We start from the raw sequence: 25,752 nt of genomic DNA, 5'->3' as shown, positions 1-25,752 counted from the left end.
ACAAGAGAAGGCATCTCGGAGGAGCTGCGTGCTCAGTCTTCCAGTGGGCGTTCGCCTTCAGAAGCCCCAGATCTCTCCACCTGCAGGGAAACCTGGCTCCAGGGCTCCAGGGTTGCCTAGTCAGGAATCACACACATCCAAGAAAACCCTGGTTGGATCTTTGGCTCAGCGCTCCAATATGGCGGCAGCAGCAGCAGCAGCAACAGCTCTTAGGAAGTCCAGCCACCCTTCCCAGGGCTCTGGAGAGCAGCAGGGCTGGCCACCCCTAGGGCACCTGCGATGCTTGCCAAGCTGGAGCTGCCGGCCGGAGTCCTAATGGTGGCCCTTGGTTTCTTGCAGACATTGATGAATGCCTCTCAAGTCCTTGTCTGAATGGAGCCACCTGCGTGGACGCCATGGACTCTTTCACATGCTTATGCCTTCCCAGCTACCGAGGGGACCTGTGTGAGATTGGTACGGCCGTCTCGGCTTCAGCTAATGTTACTAACTGCCGCACCCCTCCTCCTCTATCACCCTTCCTTCTAACCACAGGCTCTCGGCCCTGGCTGAGGCCGGCACGCTCCCCCCAGACAGCCATTTCGGGGGCCCCCACTGAGAAGTCTGCCTCACTCACTCCCACTCTTCTTGTGAAGAAGAAGCACTTCTTGAAGCCCTCCTCTGGGGCATTGGCTGATCTGACCATAGGAGAGACATGCCAGCCTGTGCTCTGGAAGGTGGGGTCCTGGGGGATCGTTAAAACACTGACCTTCTTCAGGGCTTCCAGACCACTGATAGCACCTTGAGGTCGGTGCGTGCCTCAGACCAAAGAGGACAGAGCTGATCCCGTGCACTCGTCTGGAAGGAAGCTATGGGTCATAAGCATGTGTCGGCCTGCTGTATTGCCCGTGGGACTTCTGTGGCCCCTCCATGGCCGGGGGAGCCACCAGGCCACACTGGCCATGCTACCTCTTTCTTCTCTGGCAAGCGTTCTGTTTTGTCTGCCTGAGAGCTCTGTGTCACCAGCATGACATGCATGGGCAGGGGCTGCTGCATGTCAGTTTCTTCCCATCACCAGTGACAGCTACTGTGTCAGTGCCACTCCTGGCCCGTGCTTCCTTTTCCCTGCCCTTGTGCAAGTCAAAAGGCTGGCCAGAGAGAACAGAGCCTTGCTGCAAGGGATGGGGGCTGAGTTTCCCCTCTTGGGCCTTGCCAGCCCCTTCACTTCTGCACCTGGGCCAGGCTCGGCCAAGGAAGCCGTGTGCCAGGAACTTCTCTGAGCCTCGCCACTCCCCACCACCCCGCACTCCCTCACTCTGGTGCTTCTAGTCTCCCCCTGCCATGCTCCTACGCCTCAGAGTCACCCCAACTCAGGGGGAGATGGCGCTTGTGATTACTAGTAGCAATAACTCACACAGACCTAGAAGCATGTAGGGGTTCCAGACCATTTTCTATGATCGCTCAAGTTGGATATCCCAGGAACTGCCAGAAAGCAAAAGAAACTCCTGGGAAGTGTCCCTTTGGTCCTAAGCAGTCTGGGGAGGTAGTTTGGGATTGCATTTTCCTTCCAGGCACTGCCAAGGTTACAGACTGTTGGAGGAACTTAAGGTTTCTGGAAGAAAAGGCCTGAACCCCCTTCCTTCCCTGCAGCCTCCCACCCTCCTCCTCCACCCCGAGACACGAAGAAATTAGGCATGGGGTCTTGGCTGCGGGGAAGAATGGAAGGCTATAGGATTCTCTTCCCAGGATGCCAAAATGTTTGCCACAGGGGAGGAGTGTCTGGCACATCTGCTCTTGGACGCCTTCCTAGGGAAGGAGGTGCTCTGCCCAGCGTGGAGGCAGGGCCCCCACCGGGCTTTGTGCTCTGGCGGGCGGCAGAGATGGTGCCGGTGTCGTCGCCCAACTAAGCAAAGCGAGGCTCCATCTCTTCTCCCATTTCAGTCCGCCGGGTGCTTCGCGGCTTGGCTCTGGGCCCGCTGCGCCTTCCCGCCTTGCTGGAATTCCGTTTGTGCTTTCCCAGAGCCTCCATCCTGCATGCCCTGGGCCCTCCCAGAGCTGTTCCCGCCCTCCCCCCCCCCCCCGCCACCCCACCCCTGCCCAGGTTTCCCTGCTCAGCCCAGCTCGTTGCCCCGACGGCCCTGGAGTGCCGTGTCTCGCCTGCTCAGGTGCCTAGCTCCCTTGGACACTTTGCCACCTTCTTTCCAGACCTTTGCCTTGCTCCTTGGAGGAGGCATGGGCTGCAGGGGACCAGTGGCCTCCTTCTCAGCCCTCCTGCTGCTCGGCCTCTTCTCCTCGGGCTGCTGGCTTCCATGCATTCTCTGTCTCGGCCTCCCGGAGTGTCTCTCTGCCTAGAATCTACCCCTTCACCTAAGCCTCCTCCCCCTCTGGTTCTGGTCCTCCCATCTTGGGTCAGCCAGACTGTGGGTCGCACCCAGTAAGGGAGGCTCCATACAGCCTGAGGGGTTCCCAGCCCTGCCCTCGGGCCCCCAGGCCCAAGGAGCACCCCTTCCCCTGGGAGGCCCCAGGGGAAGGAGGAGGAGAGGGTCTGGGAATTCCCTCTGTCCCATGGGGTACCGACTGATGGTTAACAGCTAGCTCCTGAGGAAGAAGGAGGAGCCCTGAGGGGTAGCATCTGCCGATCTCTGAGGAATTTACAGCTTCTGACGTGGTGTCACTGAAGGCAGAGATGGGAAGACATAGTCATATGACTCTCCCAAGCCTGAGGGAGACTCTGTCTGTCCCTCCGGCCTGCTCCAAGAGCTCCAAACTAGTCCTTCTCCTAAACTCAGAACCCATTACCCATTTAGGTTTGTGAGGAGAGAAGCTCCCCCCTCTTCTCACCTGTCACCAAGAAATTAAATTAACAGGCAAGGCACCTGGGTCGTGGACCCCCAGTTGGCTTCCTCGTCCTCCAAGAGGCCAGTATCCTGTGCCCAGCCAGGGCCAGCTCAGATCAGCAGATGGAGAGCCCGAGTTTTCTCTAGACCCAGACTGGACTTATTTCTGCTCCTCTTTGCCACCCAAAGTGCCGTTTCATGCCCCCAGCAATGCCTGCTGCTGGTCCCTTCACACGTTCCCCACAACTCCCTCCCTCCCCACTTTAACCTCGACACCTCCCAACTTCCACCCTGCGGAGCAGGGATCCCGACAGGAGAAAAGCTTGGGGGGCCGACATCAGGGAAAGATGGTGGGAACATATCCAGAGGCTCTGGGGCTCCAGGGCTGGGCCTTCCTGGCTCCCAACTCGAGCCTCATCTCGTCTCGATGGGCCTCGCCCTCAGGGACGGACCTGGAAGGCGGGGTGAATGGAGGCAGCTGGCATACGACTGGACTGGCCGCACCAGACACCCCTAGGCGGCCCCGGGGCCTCTCCCTTCAAGCCCCTGACCTGTGTTGCAGACCAGGAGCTGTGTGAGGAGGGCTGGACCAAGTTCCAGGGTCACTGTTACCGCTACTTCCCGGACCGCGAGAGCTGGGTGGATGCCGAGAGCCGGTGTCGGGCCCAACAGTCACACCTGAGCAGCATCGTCACCCCCGAGGAGCAGGAGTTTGTCAACAGTGAGTGCGGGGTGGGGAGAGGGGGCCTCCGGGCCTGCAGGGCTGGGGGGCGGGGAGGGAAGGAAGGGGGTTTCCGCCCCCCGGGGCTGCGCCCTGAAGCCGCAGACTAACCTTAGGGAGTTGGTATTGCCAGTCGTGCCAGCTTGGGGGCTGGTCCGAAGCACATTCCCAATGTGCATATGCTGAGACCCGTGTCAGGGCCCTAGAAGCAGGTGGCCTGGTCCTAGGAGCCCACCCGCCTCCTGCCACTCCCCCATCCCCCTCTGGCTCTGTGCGCACAAGTTCTCAGACATCCTCAGGGTGTCCAGCGCCGTGCCCAACCCTCACGCTTCTCTCTAGACAACGCCCAAGACTACCAGTGGATCGGCCTGAATGACAGGACCATCGAAGGGGACTTCCGCTGGTCAGACGGACACTCCTTGGTGAGATCTGCCAGGGACACTGGGGAGAGTTGGCAGCCCCGAGGAGGGGAATAGAGGCACCCACTGAACCGCTGTTGGGCTGGGAGCCCTGCGGGCCGGGACTGCATCTCAGTCCTCTCTGACAGGGTGGGTCGGGGAACACTAGCATTAAGGAGGGGTGAGGCAGACGATGACGGAACGCAGGCACACCAGCAGAAGGGGGACACGGAGGCTTTTAAGGGCTTCCTTGCCCACAGAGGATTCAGTCGACTCAAGGAGGCAGGCCCACAGAAAGTGACTAGATGCCAAGGGACAGTACACAAAGTAATGCTGCAGCTCAGCAGAGGAAGTCAGGGAAGGCTTCCTGGAAGAGGTGGATGGGAACAGAGTTGGAGGGTGAGAGAAGCGGACTCCACCCGAGGGCCAGGCCTGAGGGAGAAGCCTAGGGAGATAGTCTGGACCTGGGAGCCACGTCTTCCCCGCCCAGTCCTACCCAAGCGAGGCAGCCTGTGAGGCCCGCCCCTGCTGGCCCGATGGAGGAGGAGTGGCATGGGCTCATCAGGGACAGAGAAGAAGGCAGGGGTCAGACGGAGCTCCGGCCTCAGCCTCACCCCTGCCAAACCCCCACCCCCCCAGCAATTTGAGAACTGGCGCCCCAACCAGCCAGACAACTTCTTCGTCAGCGGAGAGGACTGCGTGGTGATGATCTGGCACGAGAAGGGGGAGTGGAACGACGTGCCCTGCAATTACCACCTGCCCTTCACGTGTAAAAAGGGCACAGGTGAGCGGCCACCCTGGAGCGGCCCAGCCTGGCTGAGGTCAGGCCCTGGGGCTCCTGCTGTGGGATCTGGGGCACATGTCCTGGCCTCCTGGGTGCTGCTGTCCCCTTAACCGCCCAGCAGGCAGACGCGCTGGTCCGGGCGTGGGGGGCTCTCCCTGTGCCAGCGTCCCGGAGCCAGTGGCAAGAGCAGGCCCACTCCTAGGGAGGGCGAGGGTCCCAGGCTGGAGGACAGACCGGCTCCCACACACACAGCCCCCTGGGCACTTGTACAGAAAGTCACACGCGAGGACTGCCCTGGGTGGGCAGCCCAGCGCTCTTCGGGGTCCCCAGAGCTGTCAGTGGTCAGGTCCCGATCCTCTGTTCAGAGTCTGCGGACACGGTGGTACTGGTCGAACATGGCTCTCCGGTTCCTGTGCCCTGCCCAGGCCTCCTATCTGTCCCGCTATTTTCATGAAGAAGTCACAGGACGTCTGCCTGGCTCTTGCCCCTTTTCCCACTCTTTTCCCTCCCTGTTGTCCTTCCCTCGTCCCCTCGAGACCCTCCTTCTATTCCTGCCCCTGCTGCCCTAAATCACAGAGGGGCCCAGATGCTTAGCACGGTGTGAAAACGGCCCTTTGCCAGCAGCCACGGCTCAGGGCCATGTGTCCCTTCCTTGGGCTCTGGGCTGTCTCCTCACAGCCAGAGGGGGCTGCACCGGCTCATCATGGGCATGGGCCATCACGGGAGACCCTCTGAGAGCCCTTTCTCAAGGGTGTTTGCCCCTCAGTGGCCTGCGGCGATCCCCCCGTGGTGGAACACGCCAGGACCTTCGGGCAGAAGAAGGACCGGTATGAGATCAATTCGCTGGTGCGGTACCAGTGCACCGAGGGCTTTGTCCAGCGCCACGTGCCCACCATCCGCTGCCAGCCCAGCGGGCACTGGGAGGAGCCTCGGGTCACCTGCACAGACCGTGAGCACCACCCCCACCCCCGACCCTGGCTGGCTGGGCACAGTGTTAGATCCCGGCACCGGGTCCCCCTGCTCTCTCCCGGGGGGGCCTGAGCACCAGCTGTCGGCACTGTCCGGGGCCTCACTCCCTCACACTCACTCCCTCTGCCCCTGGGGAGGGCTCGCTCTCCAAGGAAAAAGCAGGTGGCCTGCTTTCCTTTTCAACACCGGCTCAAAGGCCCTTCGCCCAAGTTGGTGCCAAGAAAAAATCAAAACCAGAAACCGGGCGAAGCCTCACGTTGCCTTCTTGAGCCCGTGGTTCCCGCGGGGAAGGGGAAGAGAAGAGGAGGGACCCGTGGGGAGAGGCTGGGCTGCCCCAGCTCCCTGTTGAGCAAGCGGTCAAGATTTCTGGTCTCCCTTCCACCCCAGCCTCCACATACAAGCGCAGACTACAGAAGCGGAGCCCACGGGCCCCACGGAGGAGCCGCCCCAGCACAGCCCACTGAGGGGAGCCTCCAGGACGCGCCCAGGATGCTGAGCCCAGGAGCCTCGCCAGACTGACGTCCCACCCGAATGGTGTCCCCTTCTTGTCGCTTTCCGTCATATAAGGAATTCCATTAAAGAAGGAGAAAAACAAATCCCACATTGTGTATGCAACCGCCCCCCCACCCCCCCAATTGCCAAAACTGCATCTGATTCCCCCCCCCCAATGCCAAAGCCAAGCAAACGTATTGTAACCCGTGGACTGAGTTTAGAGACATTTCTTCAATCTCCCGTTGTGCCTTTCCAGGGACCAGTGCAGGGACAGGGGGAGAAGGGGAAGGGTTAAGTTAAATAAAGAAGATTATTTTTTGTTTCCTGACTTTATCCAAGAGCAGTGCAATCGTCCGTTCTTCCACCTCCAGGGAGAGCTAGGGGGGAGGGGGGAAGGGGAAGGAGGAGCTGGGACCGGATGGCAGCTGAATGTATTGGAGGAAGGAGAGCTGCACCCTCTGTGTGGGGGAAGAAGCCTGGGGGAGAGGGGGCGGCCTCCGCTGAAGGTGAGGGGGCAGGAGAGAGCCGTGGAGGGATCTTCCGCTGCGTGGGGGTCGGGTTCCCTCCCAGGGTCCCTCTTCCAGCATCCTCTCACCCGGGTCTCCCACCCGAGCAGGTGTACATCTCTCTCGGCAGGGCTGGGTGGGGAGGTCACTTCCTTCCCAGCGGGAGCGCCGCCCCACCCCTCCCCTCCCCCCACCCCCCACCCCCGGGACGGTGCAGGCACCAGAGTTCCGTGCACCTATTTATATTTTTGAAAACTAAAGATTATGATAATTATAATAATAAAGACATTGGAAGAGATCTCTTTCTTCTCTTTTCCCTTTTTTTAAATTTCAAGAGAAGGCAACCAGGGTCTGAGGTCGACCGAAGGGGCCCTTAGGAATGGGGGCAGTTGGGATGTGTTTCCAGCAAAGGATCCCAAATTGGGTGACTGTTGTCTGTTCACGAAGCCTGGAACAGTCACACCTGTTGCACTCTGTTACTGTGAGGGCACCTGTGCCTTTGATGGGCCGTGTGTGTGTGTGTGTGTGTGTGTGTGTGGGTGGGTGGGTGTGGGTGTGGGTGTGCGTGCACACGCATGTACTGTCAAACGCCCACCCAAATGGGACATCTGGTTACTTTGCATAGTTTGGTTCTTTGATCGCACACTGCTCCCCTAGGAGATGCTTGGTGGAGCGAGTCACGAGCAGAGGCCCATCAGGATTGAGAAGAGGGAGCAGAAGCAGCCGCAGACAGTCTGGGAACGGGGCATCTTGCCTGCACATATCTGTGCTTAGCTAGTTGGCTGGCCACTAGCCAAAAGGTCTGGGCGTCCTGCCCTCATGGAGGCCATAGGATATCAACAAAATCGATTACAATGGCTTATGGATTCCCTCAGGAGACCTTGAGTGGAGGCAGGGGACGGTCCCCCCACGAGCCTGCTCCTTAGGAGGCCAGATGGGGGCCCCCTGCTTGGCTCAGTTGTTCAGTGAGCCCCTGCGTCGGTGTTTGGGAAGGAGTCCGGGCGCTGGTTAGTGCGTGCTGCTGTGAGTTTGCTGGTATCTTCTTGGGCGTGTGTTCGTGTGGTCGAGTATTTGTAGGTGAACATACGCACGTGTCCAGATTACCCATGAGTCTGGAAACAACGAGTGGACAAAAGTAAATGATGGTCACATAGAAGGGGCTCAGTAATTGTGTAAGTGATTAGATGATCAGTTGGGAGTACAACAACATCTGTGGTTTTCAAACCTGGATCAGAATCAAGAGCGTCTGTGATAACACAGTTTCTCCCACGGCCGGTCTGGGGTGGGGTCCAGAAACTGGCATTTCTAATAATTCCCCAGGGGTGCTGCCTGGCCATGCTTTGAGAAGCACAGGCGCACATGCGGAACAGACTCCATAACCTAGTGAGAGTGGCAGACGGGTGCCTGGGCACAGGCAGGCCTGCTTTCCTGAAGATGGGGTGGGGGCCGGGGGAAGAGGGTGAGACACAGAGAGGACTGGTCTCCAAGATCCTATTGGGGCAGGTGGCGGGGAGCACAGCCTCCTCTGTGTCCTGAGAGGTGCATCCTTCTCTTCTGGGCCCCCACTGGCATGCAGCCCAGGCGTGCAGACAGTGGAAAAGCAGGCTGGAGCTCCAGCAGCTGGGCCAGTGCCCAGGGCACGGAGCCACAGGGCAGGCAAACCAGAACCACGGGGCCGGAAGGTGCAGCCCACAGAGCTCCCCGAAATAGTGCTGCCCCCCCACTCTCCCTGGAAAAGGAGCTGGGTGCACACCAGGACTGAATGAGGCAGAGAGCTGGACACAGGGACAGGGGTCACAGCAGCATTTACTGTCCAAAGAGAGCGCACGCCCCTGAGGACAACTCCCTGAGCAGGGGGAAAGGAGAACAAAATACAGACTTTTTGGAGAGAGAAATTTCTCCCTTTCCTGGGACTTCACGTAGAAGCCTGGGGACCTGCTTCCAGTGCTAGTTCCTCAGCCATGCTGACTTGGGCCAGCAGCTCTTCAGAGGGGGAGGAAGAGGCAGGAGACCACGATGCCCAGCTCCAGGGCCCCCTGGACACCCTTGCCCTCCCCCAGGCTAAGGTGCGGGGAGCGCAGCAGCCACCACGTGTCATCGTACGCTCAGGGCAGCGCTCAGTGACGCTCAAGAGCCCTTGTGAGCCCACGAACCTCCACCGGCCTGGAGGAGAGGGGCAGAGGGCTTCCCAGAAGCGGGGAGCCTTGGGGTATCCACCAGAACAAAGGGAGGATTTGCAATGTTGGATTTACAAAAAAAAAAAAAAGTAATTAAAAAAAATTTAACTTGCGAAGTATAAAAACAATACAAAAATTGCCCCAACCCCCTAGAGAAAATCACCCACTCAATAAATACAGCGTGAGACGGGAGGGGGCAGAGCAGGGCAACCCCTCCAGGGACTAGCGCCGACGGTAGCAATACACGCCGTACTCGCGGCTCTGCGGGTCCGGGAAGCCGAAGCTTCGGACGCCGGGCTCCAGGGGCCCGCAGTTGGGACGTGGGTGAACCACGGGGTAGCGGGCACTGCCATCCGCCAGCCAGCCAGCGTCACAGCGGTCCAGGCCGCGGAACTTCCAGGCGGCAAAGAGCTGGCCCACCTTGGCAATGCGGGCGCCGTCTTCCCGGCACGCCTCCTTTGCCTCTGCCAGGGTCAGCTTCTCAGGGAGCTCCAGGTAGTACACCTGCCCTGTGGGAAAGTGGGGCGTGAGGGCTGGGCGGTAGGGGGGCAGCCTGAGAGGACAGTGGGGCCCGCAGAAACGCCCACCCGTCTGACCTCCTCAGACAGACCTGACAATGATGAACCCAGGGAACCACGAGGCTTCGGGCACTGGCCATGTGTCCTTTGGGGAGGTACCTTCCCAATTCTGACCCCCTCCCTGAGGGTTCCATCCCACCTGCTAGAGCGCCAGGGTCCCTCCCACCATGTCTGTACTCCACCTCTCCCTTCCCTAATTCCACCCTGAGCGGACACCACCCCTAGTTGCTCCAATCAGAGTCTCTCGCTCACCCAATCATTTACTGAGTCCCAGGGGCACCTGCCTGGCTCGGTGGGTGGAGCATGTGACTCTTGATCTTGGGATTGTGGGTTCGAGCCCCATGTTGGGTGCAGAGATGACTTAAAAATAAAATCTTAAAAAAAATCATTTACTGGGTACCTATGTGCCGGACACTTCTCTGAATGCTTGGGATGTGACAACAAACCAATTTCCTTTTTTATTTGTTGATTTTCCCGTGAAATCAACATGAGGACAGACCATGCTCTGTTTGTCTGGGATACCCAGACCCTAGTGTGGCCCCAGCATACAGGAGGCCCTCAAAAAAGATCCGATGACCAAGTAAACCTGTGATGGGCATGAAGCAGCAGCAAAGCCCTAAAACGCAGCCAAACGTGGCTTCCAGCCCTGCAGGACTCCAGACCTCCAGGTAAGGTGCTGGCAGTGCGGGCAGAGGGTTCCCAAGGCTCCCCAGAGGCTGCCCTCCCACCCCCACCCCGGCCCCACGCACTCACCCCTGAGGGCAGGAGCAAAGCAGAACGCGTCATAGCGGTGCCGGCGGTGGTGACGCGGGCCGTAACTGCGCACACCAGGGGCCAGGCCCAGGCCGCCGCAGGGCTCCCGGGCTCGCATGACAGGGTACTGCACCGAGGCGTCCTGCAGCCAGCCCGCATTGCACCAGTCCAGGCCCTCCTCCCAGGCCCGGAACAACTGCTCGAAGGAGGCCACCACCGCGTCCTGCTCCTCACAAGCCCGCTGGGCCTCATGGAAGTTGAGCTGGTAGCGCCCTCGGGGGTGCTGGTAGGGAAAGACCACGCCTGGGGAGGGAGGAAAGAGAGGTCTGAGGGGTGCGCAGGGGCCCGGTGGGCTGGAGACTCCAGTTTCTGCATCCCCACTCCACGTCCAGGTCCGAAGCGGAGTCTATGTCTGCTTCCCGCCGCCCTCCTAGGACTGGGCCGCTACACGGCGGTACTCAGGAAACACAGACTAGCTCATGAAGGTCACAAAGGACTCAGCCAATTAATGTCCCCACGTATAGAATGGACATACCCCCGAATTTGCAGAGCAGCTGCAAGAGCCCCAGTGCCGTGGTCTCAGTGTGTCCCCCTACTTTCTGTGGAAATCCCAAGGCCTAATGGGATGGTCTCTGGAGGCGAGGCCTAGGAGGGACTGAGGCCATGAGGGGAGAGCTCTTGTGAATGAGACCAGTGTTCCTCTATGACACCCCACAGAAGTCGCACACCCCTTCCATCACATGAGGACACAGTGAGCAGGTTGGGAGCTGGCAGGGGACTCTCCCCTGACCACACAGACCTCCCCTCCTTGTCATACCCGACATCAGGGGTGCGGAATCTGACCCCGCTACCCGCTGTCTAGACTAGACCGGGATGCTGATGAGAAAGGTCCCTGACTTGCCTTTTATCCTCATCTCCTCTCAAGGAGGCGGAAGAGGCCCTTGTTTCACACTGGAGGGGACAGAGCTCCGAGGAGATGGGGTGGCTACCCAGGGTGCCACAGCTGGGGCGGGCCGGGTATGGAACCAGAACATGGTCCTCTATGCCTCCCAGCTGCCTCCCTCACAGGTAGGAGAGGTATGGGGACACCCAGCCCGTCCTAGGGACAGAGAGGGTAACTGTCCCTAGAGATTGCCCCCGGGGAGCCCACACACAAGGTCTGGTGTGCGAGCTCTGGATGGTTTGCACAAAACAGAGTTATGACTCTTGCTTTTTTTTTTCATTAGAAGATTTTACAGAAAAATACAGAGATTTCGCATAAAAGTATATGCTTCTCTCGTCAAGTCAGAAAACCTGGCTGTGTGGGGTCTGCTTCCGGGCCTGAGTAGGGAGGGCACTCCTCTGGGACACGACGAGAGCTCAGCCGCGTGGCCCCAGGGCCCACCACTCCTGCCACTCACACGGGGTGGCCTCCTTGGTTTGTGCCACTTGCAACCCCCCACCGGAGCCTCAGCTCCTGTTGCCTTCTGAGTAAGGTGTGAGCCAGGGGAGTGGTGGGTTCTGAAGCCTGACTGCCTGGGGGGTCAAACTCCTATGCTCCCTTTTGTGGGCAGTATGATCTTAGGGAAGTTACCTGGCCTCCCTGTGCCTCTGTTTCTTCATCTGTAAAATGGGGGCAATGACAGCAGTAGCTTCCCCGTGAGGTGGTTTTGAGGACTGTATGGCTGTCTAAGGCCAGAGTTCTAGACAGTTTCTCGGGGCCCTCTCCCCATGGCCCAGGCCCCCACGAAACCCCCTGCCCACCCACGGGGGCCTCACCCCGCAGCTCCAGCTCCACCAGGCCGCTCTCGTCCTCCAGCCCGTCGATGACCTCACAGCGGTAGCGCCCAGAGTCCTCCAGCCGCACGTCCCGGATCTGCAGGGACGCTTCTCGCTCCCCATCCTCCCGCAGGCGCACCCGGCCTCGGTAGTCCCCAAAGGTGCGGTGCCTCAGCCCGATGGCCACGAGCACATCCAGCTCGGGAGCCCCGTTCTCCGACAGCTTCCACCATTTGACGCGCACGGGCCTCGGGGACAGCGGGGCTGGCTCGTAGTGGTAGCGGCAGGGCAGGGTCACGTTGGCCCCCGGGTGTGAGAACAGGGTCTCCTCGGGCGTCTCTACCACCAGCTTCACCCCATTGAAGATGCCTGGGAGAGAGATGGGGTGCCAATGGGGCCTGCTCCAGCCCACCCGTGCCCCTGCGAGGACCGCCCAAGCCTCGGGAGTCACACCTTGCAGGGATGGCCGTGCTCTGCTCCTCCCCGTTCCACGCACTCTGCACTGCGGCTTTGCATCTTCTATCAGGAGGGGACGTCATTTCCCCTCCCCCTTAAATCCCTGCTGGCCGTGCCACTTGCTCTGACCACATGAACGTGACGGAAGTGACTATTTCCCTGTGCCTGCTCTCAGCCTGGGTCCACTCTTCCCCGGAACCTTGCCAACCCCCACGACAATGAACCTGGGTGCACCTGCTGGAGAGGGAGAGCCCACGGGGAGCAGAGACAAGCCCTCACAGCTGGGGCCCTCCTAGACCAACCAGCTCCCAGCTGACCTGTCCTACCGACTGCAGGCACAGTCAACGGAGTGAGCACAGCCGGGACCGAGGATGTGGACGCCAGCCCAGAATGCTGACCCTTGGAATCACGAGCCAAAACAACAACCAAAAAAAGAAACAAAACAAAACAAAACCAAAAAACCACTAAAAATGACTGTTGCCTTAAACTGCTCAGTTTGTTGTGCCTAAGAAGCTACCTGATGTAGCAGGCCCCAGAGCACCTCCTTCTCAGGCGGCTGGCGAGGACGCAGCTCTCCCTAAGAGAGCCACCACGGTGGCCGCGGGAGAGCACAGCCTGCCCTTCACTTTCTGTCCAACTGTTCTCCCTGATGCTCCTCAAACGCCTAGAAGTGCAGGTGAGAGGAGGTCGGGACTTCTGGTGGAGACGATATACATCTAATCCTATACATATGTACCAGCAGGCCTCCTGGGTACGAATAAACACAGAGCAGACACTCCTTGACCCTGGAAAAACACTGTATTCTATGAAGTGGCAGGGAGATTCCCAAGCCCACATGTAGAGCAGGAGGAGAAAAAGAATTTTCTCTATCGTCTCTCAAAGGCGGGAGGGACCCACGGGACATGTTAGTGCCCCCCGGTGGGGGGGATTATTGGTGATTTTGTGCGCACATATTCAGGGACTGAAGGGAAAGCGGTGACAGGATGGATAGAAAGTTTAAGTTTTTAAGTTTCCTTGAATCTCAGTAAAGTTGCGATTGTCTCACAAACTCTGGGGGACGAGGAGGGTGGAAGGCCAAATAGTGACACCCGTGAGAGCCGGGTCCTAATTCCTGGCACCCATGGGAGCTGCCTTCTACGGGAAAGAGAGGAGCCTGGATTACAGATTGCAGTCACACGTGTCTTCTTAGAAGGGGGCCGAGGGAGATGTGACCCCGGAGACTTAGATTGGAGCGACACAGACACAAGTTCGGGTCCATCAGTGGCCACAGGGCACAGGGAAAGGTGAGGAGCACGTGTTCCCCGAGAGCCTGAGGGAGGCTCATGGCACGACTGGCGGGCTGGGTCCCCAGTCTGCCACAGACAAATCTCAGGGCGGGTTCTTAGGATCCGTGTGCCCTGGGAGGCTGGCTCAACCCTGTGAGCTTCGGTTTCCTCATCTAGGAAATGAAATAATCCACAATATCTGCTTTCGGGGCTGCCCATCAGCGTGGGGTGGCGGGTGCCCTCACGGTGCTGGTTGTCAACCTTGCCACTATGCCAGGGTTTTTTGAGGATTGTATGAGGCAGCGTACGGACGGCACCGAGAAGCGTGCCTGGCGCATAGTAGGTACACAGCTGCTAACTAAAAAGTCACCTGCCCAGAGGCGCCTGGGAGGCTCAGTCTGTCGAGCATCTGACTCTTGATTTTGGCTCAGGTCGTGATCTCAGGGTTGTAAGATTGAACCCCGCGTCGGGCTCTGTGCTGAGCAAGGAGCCTGCTGATGATTCTCTCTCCCTCTGCCTCTCCCCCGCCTAAAAAAAGTCACCTGCCCAAAGCTGTTTAGGTACAAAGTGGCAAAATTAAGATTCAGACTCACATCTCTCTAATCTCAAACCCCCTTTTCCCCTGGGGACAACGGGGGAGATCCACTTAAGTTGGATCTCGGAAAACCAGCAGGACTTCGGGAGTGTCCAGAAGCGCACAGATTGTCTTTAAGTGCACTCGGCTCTGACGCGCTCCAAGCCCGAGGGACTAGCAAACAGAGTAACTGGACCGTCCCTGGCCTCGACTTAGAAATGCGCCTGGTCTGCTTCAGGACCCAGAGGGGGAAGGGGCAGCAGGCTCCACGCCCTGTCCCCTGTCCCGCACTGGAGCCTCCTTATCCCAGCAGGAGCCCGGAGAGGTCCTGGTCACCCGGGCGAGGCATAGAGTCAGAACCAGGAGGCCGCCCACCTTCGCGGTGGCTGTTCCAGGAGCTGGGATTGTTGGAGTAGTAGAAGCCATTGTAGAAAGACAGCCCGGAGACACAGGACAGCGGGTACAGCAGGACCAGGAGCAGTGGGCCCATGGCGCGGAGGGTGTCCGGGGCAGGCTGGGAAGAGAAGAGAAACAAGCCAATGAGAGAAGCCCGCTGCTGGGGTCCGGGGACCCCCAGGTCACAGCACCCACTTATTCACTCGCTCAGCTGGTAATTACGGATCATCACACCCTGTCCTCAGAGCTGAGAAGACAGAGGGGAGTGAGCCCAGGTCCCTGCCCTTGGGGGACGGCACTCCCCAGGCCAGATGGGCCAGAAGCAAGCCAGCAGAGCCTAGGGAGGAGTGAGGAGGAAGCATGGAGTCCGCGGAGAAAATTACACAGGACGATAAGACAGGATCCATAGTTTTCAGACGGCACGATTGGATCAGAAAGTTGTGAGCACCGAAGAGCCCAGACTAGACTGAAAATCTCAGGTGAATTCATGTTTAGTGAGGGGAGTCCTGCACTGTCCAGCTTTTGTCTCGGTCCTGAGCCGCTGCTGGGGGGTGACAGGGACCCCACAGATTTCTTATACTGAGTCAAGATCAAAAAAAAAAAAAAAAAAAGCCAACACCACGCTTAGAGCACTTCTGGGGGCCATCCCAGTTTCCGTGGACACGCAAATAAAATAGGCAACTAGGCCTTGGGCTGTAGTTTGTTTGTTGGGTTGTTTTTTAAATATTGCATTAAATATTAGATCTTGATGACCAAGGTTTTTTGGTACACACCGATCCTCCTCCCCAGGTGTATTTTGCACCCAAGGCTAATAGTGCCTCCCTCACCTCCCCCTCATTTTCCCCGCCCCCCTCGCTGCCATTTGCTGAGCCCTTGATTTAAAAGACCGGTAGCCTTGGAGGAACTTAGTGCCTAGACGGGGTAGAGTCACGGGCAGGAGTCTGGATGCTGTGTGGGGAATGCAGAGGTGGGGTAGAGAAAAGGAGCAGGAAAAGAGACTGAAGACACAGGAGTTAGCTAGGTGGAAAGGACGCTGGGGTGTGCCCAGCAGGGGCCCGGCAAATGCAAAGGCCCAGAGGCCAGAGAGAACCCATGGGGGGCTGGGAATGTGCTCTAAGTTCTCCCATTTGTGCTTTCCTCTGCCCGCACTGGTCCCTGTGAAGCTTCTCCGGGGTCCTGGCCTCTGGCTTCCAGCAGGATTTGGCCAACAGGAGGCAGCCACAGCAGAGGGACAGGAGGAAGGAGAAGCTGCCTTGTGACCACAGCCCTGCAGTGGGCTCCTCTCCCCAGCACTTGCTCTCCTGGGGTGTGTAACACGTTTCCTCCCCTTCCCGCAGCCCCTCCCAGGCCTGGGGGCAGGGAACTTGCTTGTGTCTGTGTCTTCCACTCCCTCGTGGGTTGCCCCCCACCCCCTTCTCTAGAAGTCAACCGGTTCTTCCTCATTAAAGTTTTTTTTTTATTGGAACCACCGGGGTGAATTCTGCTTCCAGCCAAAACCCTAGCTGATCCAGGGCAGAGGTGGTGAGAAGGGTCAGCGGGCCCAGCATCTAGATGCCCTTCGGTCTCCAGACCAGGCTTTTCCCTCCCGCCTTGGTCCCAGAGGTCCTATGGTGCCAGGGACGGCCATAAGCAGAGGAGCCACAAGGTCAGAAGTACCCCTCCAGGGCCTGTGCTGAAGGCGGACAGTGGGGCGGCAAGGCCATGGCGCAGTGGGCATCTGGAAGTACGACCATGATTATCATGCGGCAATGTGGAAACAGGCTTAGGGTATAATTTAAATGGACAAAGCAGAACATAAGAACTGCCCCTTTGCTATGATTGCAAGGCTGCGGCCCATGAATGCCTGTTGTATGGAGACCAGAGTGCGGGAGAACAGCAAAAAGAGACCAGAGTGGGGAGGTGGGGGAGAAGGGAGGGGGAAAGAAAAGAATAAGAAATGGGGCATCTGGGTGGCTCAGTCACTTAAGCGTCTGTCTTTGGCTTGGGTCATGGTCTTGGGGTCCTGGGATGGAGCCCCACAGGGGGGTCTGCTTTGTCCTTCTCTCTCTCCCCACTCCCACCCTCCTCTGCCCCAGCTCGTACTGTCTCTTTAAGTAAAATCTTTAAAAAGAAAACGAGGAAAGCATGGAATCTGCAAGGAAGGGTGGTGGAATTGAGCAGGGAACCTTCTTGCTTCCAGGACAGTGAGGAGCCCTTGCTGGAGAAAAAGCAGATTCGGGGAAAGCTGACACGTAGAATCTGCTACTCTTCTAGGCCTCTTGGGGGAGATCTGAGCCCCAAAGCCCCCTCCGTGCCAAGCACGGCTGTAGGACAAGGCCCTTCTGAGCTCTTGCTTCTTGGCAAAGAGAAGCCCCCAGGTGACACAGAGCAGCCCCACCAGGCAGCACAGTCCACAACCTAGTACAGAAGTCCGGGGATGGGAGGATCTGGGTTCAAACTCCATCTCCACTCCTTACACGCTGCGTGATTCTAGGCAGGTTTCCTCGTGTGTGAAATGAACCTCCTAAAACTCACCATGAGCTATGTCTCACCCACATGCTCAACTTCTCTCTACAGTAACCTAGTTCTAGAGAAGCGCGTGACCGGCCAGCACGAAGCTGTGATTTCAGCCTCCCTCTGCAGCGAAGAGGGGCTGTGGGATTCCGTGCTGGTTAACGGCAGTGAGCGAAGTAACACATGCCACACACAGCTCTTGGATTAAAACAAGGATCCCGTTCCCTGGCATTTTTTTCCCTCCACCTGCTGGCGACCAGAGGTCCCACTTTAGTTTCAGAAATGTAAATCATGGGTTGAACAGCAAAGCCAGGTCCAGCAGCCCTGGACTGCCCCCAGTGCACGGTGTCATGAGAGAAACAAAGTCCCAGCATACTGAAGTCCCGCATTTTGAGTCTCTTTGTGAACCCAACTGAGCCTCACTTGGACCGCTCTCGTCGGCCTAAAAATACTGACAACTGAGTTTAATGAGCACTTACTATCTCATTTACTCCTGACCACAAGCCCTGGAGGTGGAACCTTCCAGTATCTCACTGTACTGCTGGGAAGACCAAGGGCACAGAGAGATTAACTCATCGGCCCAAGGTCACCCAGCGAGGACACGGCAGAGTTGGGATCTGAACCCACAACCAGCTCCAAAGTCCAGAATGACCATGTCAAATTCTGAGAGGTGACGTGTGCAGAGCACACACAGCAGGCCCTCCTAGGGGAGTTTCCTTTCCCTTCCTTAAGGTCCCACGTCTGGAACCAGGACGGAAAGGCTGTTGCTACTGAGCTGGAGGTGACAGGCCCTGCCGTGTCCCTGGACACTTGCAGCCTGTGCCAGGGAAGGGGCCGGTTGGGTCCCCGCCTGCCATGTCCCCAGCCTCCTTCTCACAGCAGCTCATCAGGCCCAGACGCCCTCCAGTGAGAATGGGCTTCCCTGGGACGAGCAAATGCAGGTGTTTCTGCCACAAAGTGATACAGATGTGCCTGAAAAAACAGATTTTTGCAATTAAATAATAACAAGGTGAGGGGGGCAAATAAGGCTGGGACAGATTACTCAAAACATATGCAGCTTTGTAACCAGACATTGACAAAACCTAGTAGAGTCCTAATAAAGAACATCGGCACGGTGAATTCTCTCCACTGACCTTGGCACCCAGCGCCCCGTCAATCAGCCTTTGCAGCCTTCACCTCCCGGTCAAGGGCTTCCTCCTCTGAGATGTAGGTTTTCAGGGACCTTGGATTCCGGGAGAAACCAGATTTGCCAAAATTAAGAATCTGAGCCAGGATGGAGCCATCTTCTTTAATCATTTTTTCTTTTTTTTAACTCAAGGGAAATGGCTTTGCAACTTCACCAAGGGATTCCTACACTTATCAGAAAAATTTGCATGAAGCTGCCCTACAGGCACCCCTCCCCCACCCCGGGATCCTTGAGTTGAGATGGTGTGAGTTTGGATCTTGAGAGGCAGGACAGTGGGGTAGGAAGGCATACTGCATTATCCAAGTCTGTTTGGTTCCTGAGTTTTGAACTCGGAACAGCAAAGAGCCTGGGGAGTGACCTTCGTATGCGTGCTTTTCTGCAGGAGTGTCAGCATTTGTCTTAAGGAATCCATAGCTTGCTTAGGTTTGCTCTTTGCTTGTGAGAAATGCTGTTTCAGTGGTCCATTATGTCAGCATGTTGAGAAAGATCACCCTGGACCAACGCCGCTCCATGACACTCTGACCTCAGTCCCCCATCGTTCTCCCCAGTCGCGGATGAGGTCCTTCATCATTCGGAAACATGCACTGAGGCAGGAAAGACTGTAGCACCTTCTGGGGCCTCCAGCGAGCTCCTAGGCACCCCTTCCGTGCCTCCAAAACCCCACCCCCCACACTCCCTTGGTTTTAAAGGGCTTCCATGGCCAGCAGCTCTCTTGACCCTGCCAAGAACGACCCTCCACCCTAGTCAGCCAGAATTTTACTCTCCCCAATTCCTCCACAGGTAAACAGAAGCACAAGGGTATGAAGCAACTGTCCGAAGGTCAGGTGGCCAAGATGGCAGGGGTGGGACTCTACTGGAAGCTCTCCAGCCGGCCCCCATAAGGATCTGTCCTATAGGAGGACCGCCTTCCGCTCGACAGCGCATTTGCACCGATGTCATTGCCTGTGGGTTTCACAGTGTCAGAATTTTTATCCTCCTTATACGTATAGACAAGGAAACGGAGGTTCGGAAATGCTAAGTTGCAGGGCGCCTGGGCGGCTCAGTCGGTTGGGCCACTGACCCTCGGTTTTGGCTCAGGTCGTCATCTTGGGAGTCATGGGATTGAGCCCCAAGTCTGGCTCTGCGCGCTCAGCGGGGAGTCAGCTTGAGATTCTCTTCCTCTGCCCCTCCCCCAACTCACGCACGTGTGCAGGCGCGCTCCCCCCTTCAAAAATTAGTAAATGAAATCGTTCAGAAAAGAAATGCAAGGTTGCATAGCTAAGGTGACGGTCTTCATCAGGAGATGGATGAAGGAGCTGGAACGGGACCCCATTCACTCAGCAAGTACTTGTCCCACATCCGCCCCATGCCAGGCACAGTTTCTGGCCCGCAGGATACAAATCAGAAGTTCCCAGAGCTCCCATTCCAGGGAGGGAAGCAGGCAGCAAATAGGATATGGGACATCCGTGTTGCCAAAGTGTGGCAAGTTGACAGAGGAGGCTGAGCAGGGGAGAGGTGCTGCGGGAGACAGGATGGGTCAGGAAGGCCTCCCTGAGAAGAGGACCAACTGAAGGTGTGAGCTCTGAGAATCCTAGGGAAAAGCATTCCAGGGGAGGAACAGCAAGTGTAAAGAAAGGCCTTTGGCTGGAAGGGCTTGAAGTCCAGTGCAGAGCAAGAGGGAGGGAGGCAGGAAGTTATGTCCCCACCCCGGCAGAGGCACAGGACCAGACACAGCCCGCTGAAGGGAAGGCACTGGAGGGTTTCCAGTGGAGGATGGCCACAAATCTGACATTCTAGAAGAACCATTCTGGCTCTCTTCCTGCCTTAGCTCTAGGACATGTCCTCCTTCTGGCTCCTTCTTTCCAGCTAAAGACAGCCTTAAATTTTGCTTTTTGCTTTTTTAAAGATTTTATTTATTAGAGAAAGTGCATGGTGTGTGTGTGGGGGGGGTCGGGTAGAGAAGGACAAGCAGACCCAATGCTCAGCAGGGAGGCTAATGCGGGGCTCGATCCCAGGATCATGACCTGAGCTGAGAGCAGACGCTTAGCCGAATGAGACACCCAGGTGCCCCAAAAGAGCCCTTGTTCTCCTTCATTACTTTGGTCCCCTCTCCAGTCTGGATACCCACTCTCTGGTTTACTAACACAACCGCAGGGGTGCCTAGCTGGCTCAGTCAGTGCAACGTGTGACTCTTGATCTCGGGTCGTGAGCTCGAGCCCTATGTTGGTCATGGAGCCTACCTTAAAAAAAAATAAACCCACAAACCCTTCCCACAAATGGAGAGGTGTGATCTGGTCGACACCACTCTTTGCTGGATGCTAACCCAGCAGTCATGCAACCTTAGAATGCGGGGAGGGGTCCCAAGAAGAACAGTGAGTTCTGAAGATCAGCCCAGTGTCCAGGGGCTCTGACCCAGATGGAAGCTGGCCCTCCTCTCCCAGCCTCTCTGACACCAGGGCAGCACACAAAGCCTGAGGCGTCCCGTTAGACTTGCCACTTGCTGGCTGGCTGATCTGACTTCTCTGAACAGAAGTTTCCTGGTCTCCAGAGCAGATTAACAGGAAAGCTCAGCAGTTGAAAACAAACGACCATCCTGAATGTTAGGCGAAAGTCAACCACTACCACTCAGGGAAACAATGGACAGTCTGGGCTCCCTTACCCTGGCTACCGTGGGGGTCATGGGAGGCTCCCCAAGTCAGCTGGAGTTTTGCCTGGGCAAAGACACACCTGCACCCTGCTGAGTGACCTTGAGCAAGTTACTCAACCTCTCTGTGCTTCCGTGTCCTCATCTAGAACCTCACTCTAGGACGTGGTGAGGATTATATACAATGAATTGTGTCCAGCCCCAACACACAACAGATGTTCCTCAAACCGTTGCTCGTACGTATTGGTAGAAGAACGTAACGGCAGATTTCGGGTTCTAGAATCAGACTGGCCACCAGGATTCAGTTCTGGTTCCCCCGAATTACTAACAGTGTATTAGAGGGGAAGTCACTAAACTTCACTTTCCTCGTCTGTCAGATGGAGGTCACAACACTTCTAACCAGAAAATATCTCTGGTTAGAAAATTAAGGGAGAGAAAGTCTGCAAAGCTGTCACTCACAAAATAGAGCAGTTATTACTACGTTAAAGGCGCAGTCTCCCCTTATTTCGATGGATCCTTCTCCCCTCTCACTACCTAGGAGAGAAAGCAGTCACCATTGTCTTCTCTACAGTTGGGGAAACTGAGGCCAAGAGCATGGAGGCGAGGGAAGTATTCAAGGCTTTATCTTTAGTAAACAGGCAGCGGTAAGAGAAATTTCAAGTCTCCTGGCCGCCCACCCTTTGCTTTTCCCAGCACCACGTGCCTCGGGACCGTCCCCACGGCAGAATAAGGGGAAGCCCAACTCGGAAGGAAGATGGGGCCCCCCAGGCTCTCCCCATTTGTGCGGCGGAGAGTAGCGTTCCCCCCCTCCAACGGCAGGGGGTAGTATTGCCCTCCAGGTTTCTCCAAGCCCCGGATTCCTGAGGAACAATCAGACTTCGGTGGCCCCTGTTTAGACAAGGCTTCACAGGCGCCTTTGAAACCTGCGGCCCCCGTTAACTGAAAGCCGGAGGTGTTTCCTACCAGCATTCCAGCCGGCTGGCTCACGCAGGGCCGCGGGGGAGAGGCCAGGGCGCCTCTCAATCACCTCCCCCTGCTGCAGAGAGCAGAGGCACCCCGGGGGGTCAGCGCTGGGCACTACGGTCCACGCTGGGTCACACAGGCTGCTGGGGCCACCCAGCGAGTTGGTGACAGCCGGGTCCAAGCGCTCGCGCTGCTTCCTTCCTGGCTGCCCACCGGCCCTAAATGCCTCACGGAGCGACCCCATCTCCCACCCAGGGCGCTACTGGCCGCCCTCCATCCTCATCTCTGGTCTCGCTGCCCTAAGGCAGAAACCCCCGCGAACCGCGGCCTGAAACCGACGCGCATCCCTGGGACAGCCGAGGGGGCGGCAGAGGCCAAGGGGCGCAGGTCTGCCGCCTGCCGCCCCCGCGGGTTGTCCCTAACCCCTCAACCCACCCCCGGCCTCCCGCGGACCCCGGAGCACCCGACACATGCCGGGACAGAGCCCGGCACGCCGCGCACGGTGCGGGAGGCTGCAGGACCCAGACTGCACGAGACCGGCAGGGATCCGGCGGTCCCCAGGGGCTGGACCGGGCAGTGGTCTCGGAGGCATCGGGTTTCGCTGGAGTTGTGTCTCCTCCAGGCGCGCTCTGGGGTTCCGCGCAGGTCTGCCCGTGCCCCCGCGCTGCTCCCCCTGAACTCGCGCCCGGGGCGCGCCCCAGGGCGATCACAGCCCAGCGGTGCCCAGGGCACTCTTCCTGCGCGCTACCCCTACCCTGCCCCGGGAGACGTGGGGGCCCGCAGGAGACCCAAAGCGGGGGTTGGGGGGTGGACACGGCCCGCAGAGGGACGCAGCAGCCCGGCCACCCCCCAGGTACTTACTGTCCCCAGGCGGCTCTTGGACGGGCTGGAGCGCTCCCAGCCCAGGGCTGTCCGGGTCCGAGGAAGCCGGCGGATTTGGGGGATCCCGAACCGCCTGAGAGGAAGCGGCTGCGGACAAACCCCCGCGTTCCCGCCGGGCCAGCCCCTTAAAGGAACACACGCCCCTTTCCCTTCCAAGGGCTGGGCCCAAAGGGAGGAGTTGCTGCCGACTTGGCTCCAATTCTGAGATGCTAGTGGGGCGTAAAGGGAATGTGGAGGAGTTGCTGTCACAGCTTGGAGAGGGTAAGTGGGAGATGGAAGAGGTGCGTTATTGAGGAAGGTCCCCTTAGAACACTCTGGTTTACCAAAAACAGCGGGACTAAGCAGGGGGAGCCCCTCTCCAGCACTCTCCAGCACTCCGCCCCAGCAGGCGGGCAATGGTTGCCCCCCACTTCCAGAAGCAGGAAGGATAAACATTCTGTGTGCTTACCGCCCAGATGAGGCAAGGGGTCCGTGACCTCCCTCCTGCCCATGAGTTTAGCCATCATGAGATCCCCAGGCAGACTGTTAGCTAGTGTCAGGCACAAGGACACTGACCTTGGGAGAAAACCATGGTCTTGGGGGAAGGAAAGGCAAAGTTAGAGGTGCTCCCAGCAGCCAGCAGGGGCAACCAGGATTCTGACTGGTGCTCCAACAGGGGCAGGGCCCTGCCTCAGAGTCCTTACAGCTGTCTGTTCAGCCATCTGGCAGGCACCACCACCTCCTAGGACTTCTGTTTGGAAAGGGTGTTTTGTTCCCACCCTGGTCAACAAGGGTCCTGGGCTGGACAGTTTCCTTCAGCAGAAAAGCCTAGAGTCCTTTGACCCTAGTCGGGAGAAGGGCCACATGTCACAGGGTCACTGAGTCCAGAGTCTTCCTAAACACACTTCAAATGCCTGTGTGCATGTGGGTGCATGTGCGCGTGCCTCTGTGTGTGTGTGTTACACACGAGCCAGGAGCACATGAGAGCACACTGTGGCCAAAGTGAATGCCGGGCATCAGAGAGCCAGTGAAGGTTCCTCCATGAGGAGGAGAGACCCGTCTGACTTCTGAGTGGAGACGGACTGGAGAAGTAAGACTTGAGCACCAATTAGGAAACTCTTGCAAGCTTCTCTGATGGTGGGCGACCCATGCTTGAGGCCTCCAAAGACCCAGACTTTGCATCTGGGGATCTCTTGTCAGCCTCCACAAGGCTATGGAGCTGGTCCTGTTACTTCCATTTTACAGACAAAGGAACTGAGGCCCAGAGAGATTTCAGTAAATTGCCTAAGGCCCCTTGGAATCAAGAGGTGAACTCTGGTTTTCCAACCTAAGTTCCTAATGACTCCACCCTATTTAAGCCAGGAACATAAAATAGACTGGACTCCTGGGAGAGGGGGTTCGAAGGGTCCCAGGGCTGAGAACCACAGGGGAAGGGAGAAGGACCACAGCTGGGCAGGTCAGTTCTGCTGCAGCAATGCAATGTCACTCGCCAGCCAAGGCCAGGGCTGGCCAGCAGGTAATCTCAGTCCTGGCTCTCCAGACTGTGGTCAGGAATGAAAAAGGAAATTTGGGGAGGAGATGGTGAATGTGTGTGTTAGGCTCCCCAGGGGGAGGGTCAGGAGTGAGGGCCCCAGGTTCTCCAGAGGGGAATTTTCAGGCTCCGGCCAACTCACCCAAGATTACATTACAGAGATGAGCAGAAGGGCCTGTGTGGCTTAGGCCATTCCAGAGTGCCCTCAGGGCTCCCAGGCCTGGTGGGGGTCTTGTGAGTACGGCCAACGAGATGGGCCTGCGGCAAACATTCAGTGCCTTGAATGCTTGTGGACAGATAGCCGTGAAGCTGTTTCCCCCTATGTAAGTGGGACTCCTTGGGTTCTAGCAAAACCCCCGGCGCAGTTCATTCCTGGAGATGGGGGGCAGTGGAACCATGCCAGAGCACAGGTGTGGAGGAAAGCAGCTTCTCCCACTGCATTAGTCCCCAGGGGAGGCCGGAACAGGCTTGTGGCTAGGAAAGGCTCCCAAAAGGGAGTCCTGAGGCCAATAACCACCCCCACTCCCCCCCCCCCGAAGACTGACTCCAGACACAATCCATGCAGCCCCCCAGAAAAGCTCTCCGAAACAGGAAGGAGTGGGACAAAAGATTCCCCGGAGGTAGGGAGCCCCAATGGCCAGTTCGCTCGGAGACCACAGCCTGGGCCTTTTATTCTCCCTGCCTGGCTGAGAATCCCTGGCAAGGGCCGCTCTCAGGAAGGAGCCACTTCCAGACTAATTTTCCTCACCAAGTTCCAGCAAAGCCACACCCTCTTTGGCAGCCACATGGCCCATATCTGCCAGGAGGCGCCTATGTGTATCACAGCACGGCTCCTGAAGTTTGTTTCAGAAAATTCACCTTGTGTCCCACGGCCTGGGATACAAGGGTGGTTTCCTATACCCCTTTCCACTAGTCCGTCCCTCCTCTATCTGCCGGTCTCCTTCCCAGATCACCAAGGTGCTGGCCTGCACTGCCCCTCGCTGGCTACTACCTGATGTCTTCAGCATGGGGGGTGGGGGGAACGGCAGAGGCACCCCTGGAGCTTTCCACAGCCCTGCCGCCCTGCCAGCAGCCTCCCACGAACCTGTGTGCTCTGCCAGGAGGCCTCGTGACCAGCCAGAGCCCTGGCTGCTTCCTTGCATCCCACCCCCGGGGCCTCCCCCAGCTCTGAAAGCAGCCCAGGTTCACAGGGTTTCTAGTCATTTCTGCAGCCCACCACTCCGGATGCAGAGAAAATGCCAAAAATCAACAGCCTCAGCAGTGGGGTTGTGGTTGGGGAGGAGAACAAAGGCATTCATGGAGACAGCCTCTGTGCCAGCACCGCCCGCCCCCCCCCGTCCCCCTCCGCCCCCTGCCACCGGCCCCTCTCCAGGCAACAGCTATGGGCCCCCAGGGCTGCATGGGTCAGGGGGCTGGAGAACGGAGGGGACACGACCAGAGGAATCTCCTCCCTTC

The 25,752-nt window shown here is 57.9% G+C and overlaps 2 protein-coding genes across 7 annotated transcripts in view; one reads left to right on the top strand and one right to left on the bottom strand.

Moving 5' to 3' along the window:
* Nucleotides 1-6,969, top strand: part of ACAN (aggrecan) — a 62,574-nt gene extending 55,605 nt beyond the window's left edge. For all 3 annotated transcript variants that reach the window (XM_047738632.1, XM_047738635.1, XM_047738633.1), the window contains 6 exons: nucleotides 340-453; nucleotides 3,376-3,534; nucleotides 3,874-3,956; nucleotides 4,572-4,716; nucleotides 5,483-5,665; nucleotides 6,073-6,969. In XM_047738632.1, the coding sequence (XP_047594588.1) occupies nucleotides 340-453; nucleotides 3,376-3,534; nucleotides 3,874-3,956; nucleotides 4,572-4,716; nucleotides 5,483-5,665; nucleotides 6,073-6,149 (761 nt within the window). In that variant the 3' untranslated portion in view covers nucleotides 6,150-6,969. The remainder of the gene's footprint in view (nucleotides 1-339; nucleotides 454-3,375; nucleotides 3,535-3,873; nucleotides 3,957-4,571; nucleotides 4,717-5,482; nucleotides 5,666-6,072) is intronic.
* On the bottom strand, nucleotides 6,872-24,815 carry HAPLN3 (hyaluronan and proteoglycan link protein 3). Of its 4 annotated transcripts, none has more exons than XM_047738637.1 (6): nucleotides 22,767-24,813; nucleotides 14,620-14,758; nucleotides 11,950-12,318; nucleotides 10,192-10,494; nucleotides 9,281-9,369; nucleotides 6,872-7,795 (listed from the first exon to the last, which is right to left on the bottom strand). In XM_047738637.1, the coding sequence occupies exons 1-6, from the start codon at nucleotides 23,220-23,222 to the stop codon at nucleotides 7,784-7,786; spliced, it is 1,368 nt and encodes a 455-aa protein (XP_047594593.1). In that variant the 5' UTR covers nucleotides 23,223-24,813; the 3' UTR covers nucleotides 6,872-7,783. The 4 variants fall into 4 exon arrangements, with proteins under 4 accessions (XP_047594593.1, XP_047594594.1, XP_047594595.1 ...); XM_047738638.1 differs by lacking the exon at nucleotides 6,872-7,795 and adding an exon at nucleotides 18,267-18,355 and having other exon boundaries at nucleotides 8,470-9,369; nucleotides 22,767-22,900; XM_047738639.1 differs by lacking the exon at nucleotides 6,872-7,795 and adding an exon at nucleotides 18,011-18,105 and having other exon boundaries at nucleotides 8,470-9,369; nucleotides 22,767-22,864.
* Between the last annotated feature and the right edge of the window lie 937 nt (nucleotides 24,816-25,752).

The sequence above is a fragment of the Lutra lutra genome, chromosome 7, assembly GCF_902655055.1.
Source record: "Lutra lutra chromosome 7, mLutLut1.2, whole genome shotgun sequence".
Classification (NCBI taxonomy): domain Eukaryota; kingdom Metazoa; phylum Chordata; class Mammalia; order Carnivora; family Mustelidae; genus Lutra; species Lutra lutra.
The sequence above is the reverse complement of the archived record's forward strand: the minus strand, read 5'-3'. Positions and strand labels throughout refer to the sequence as shown.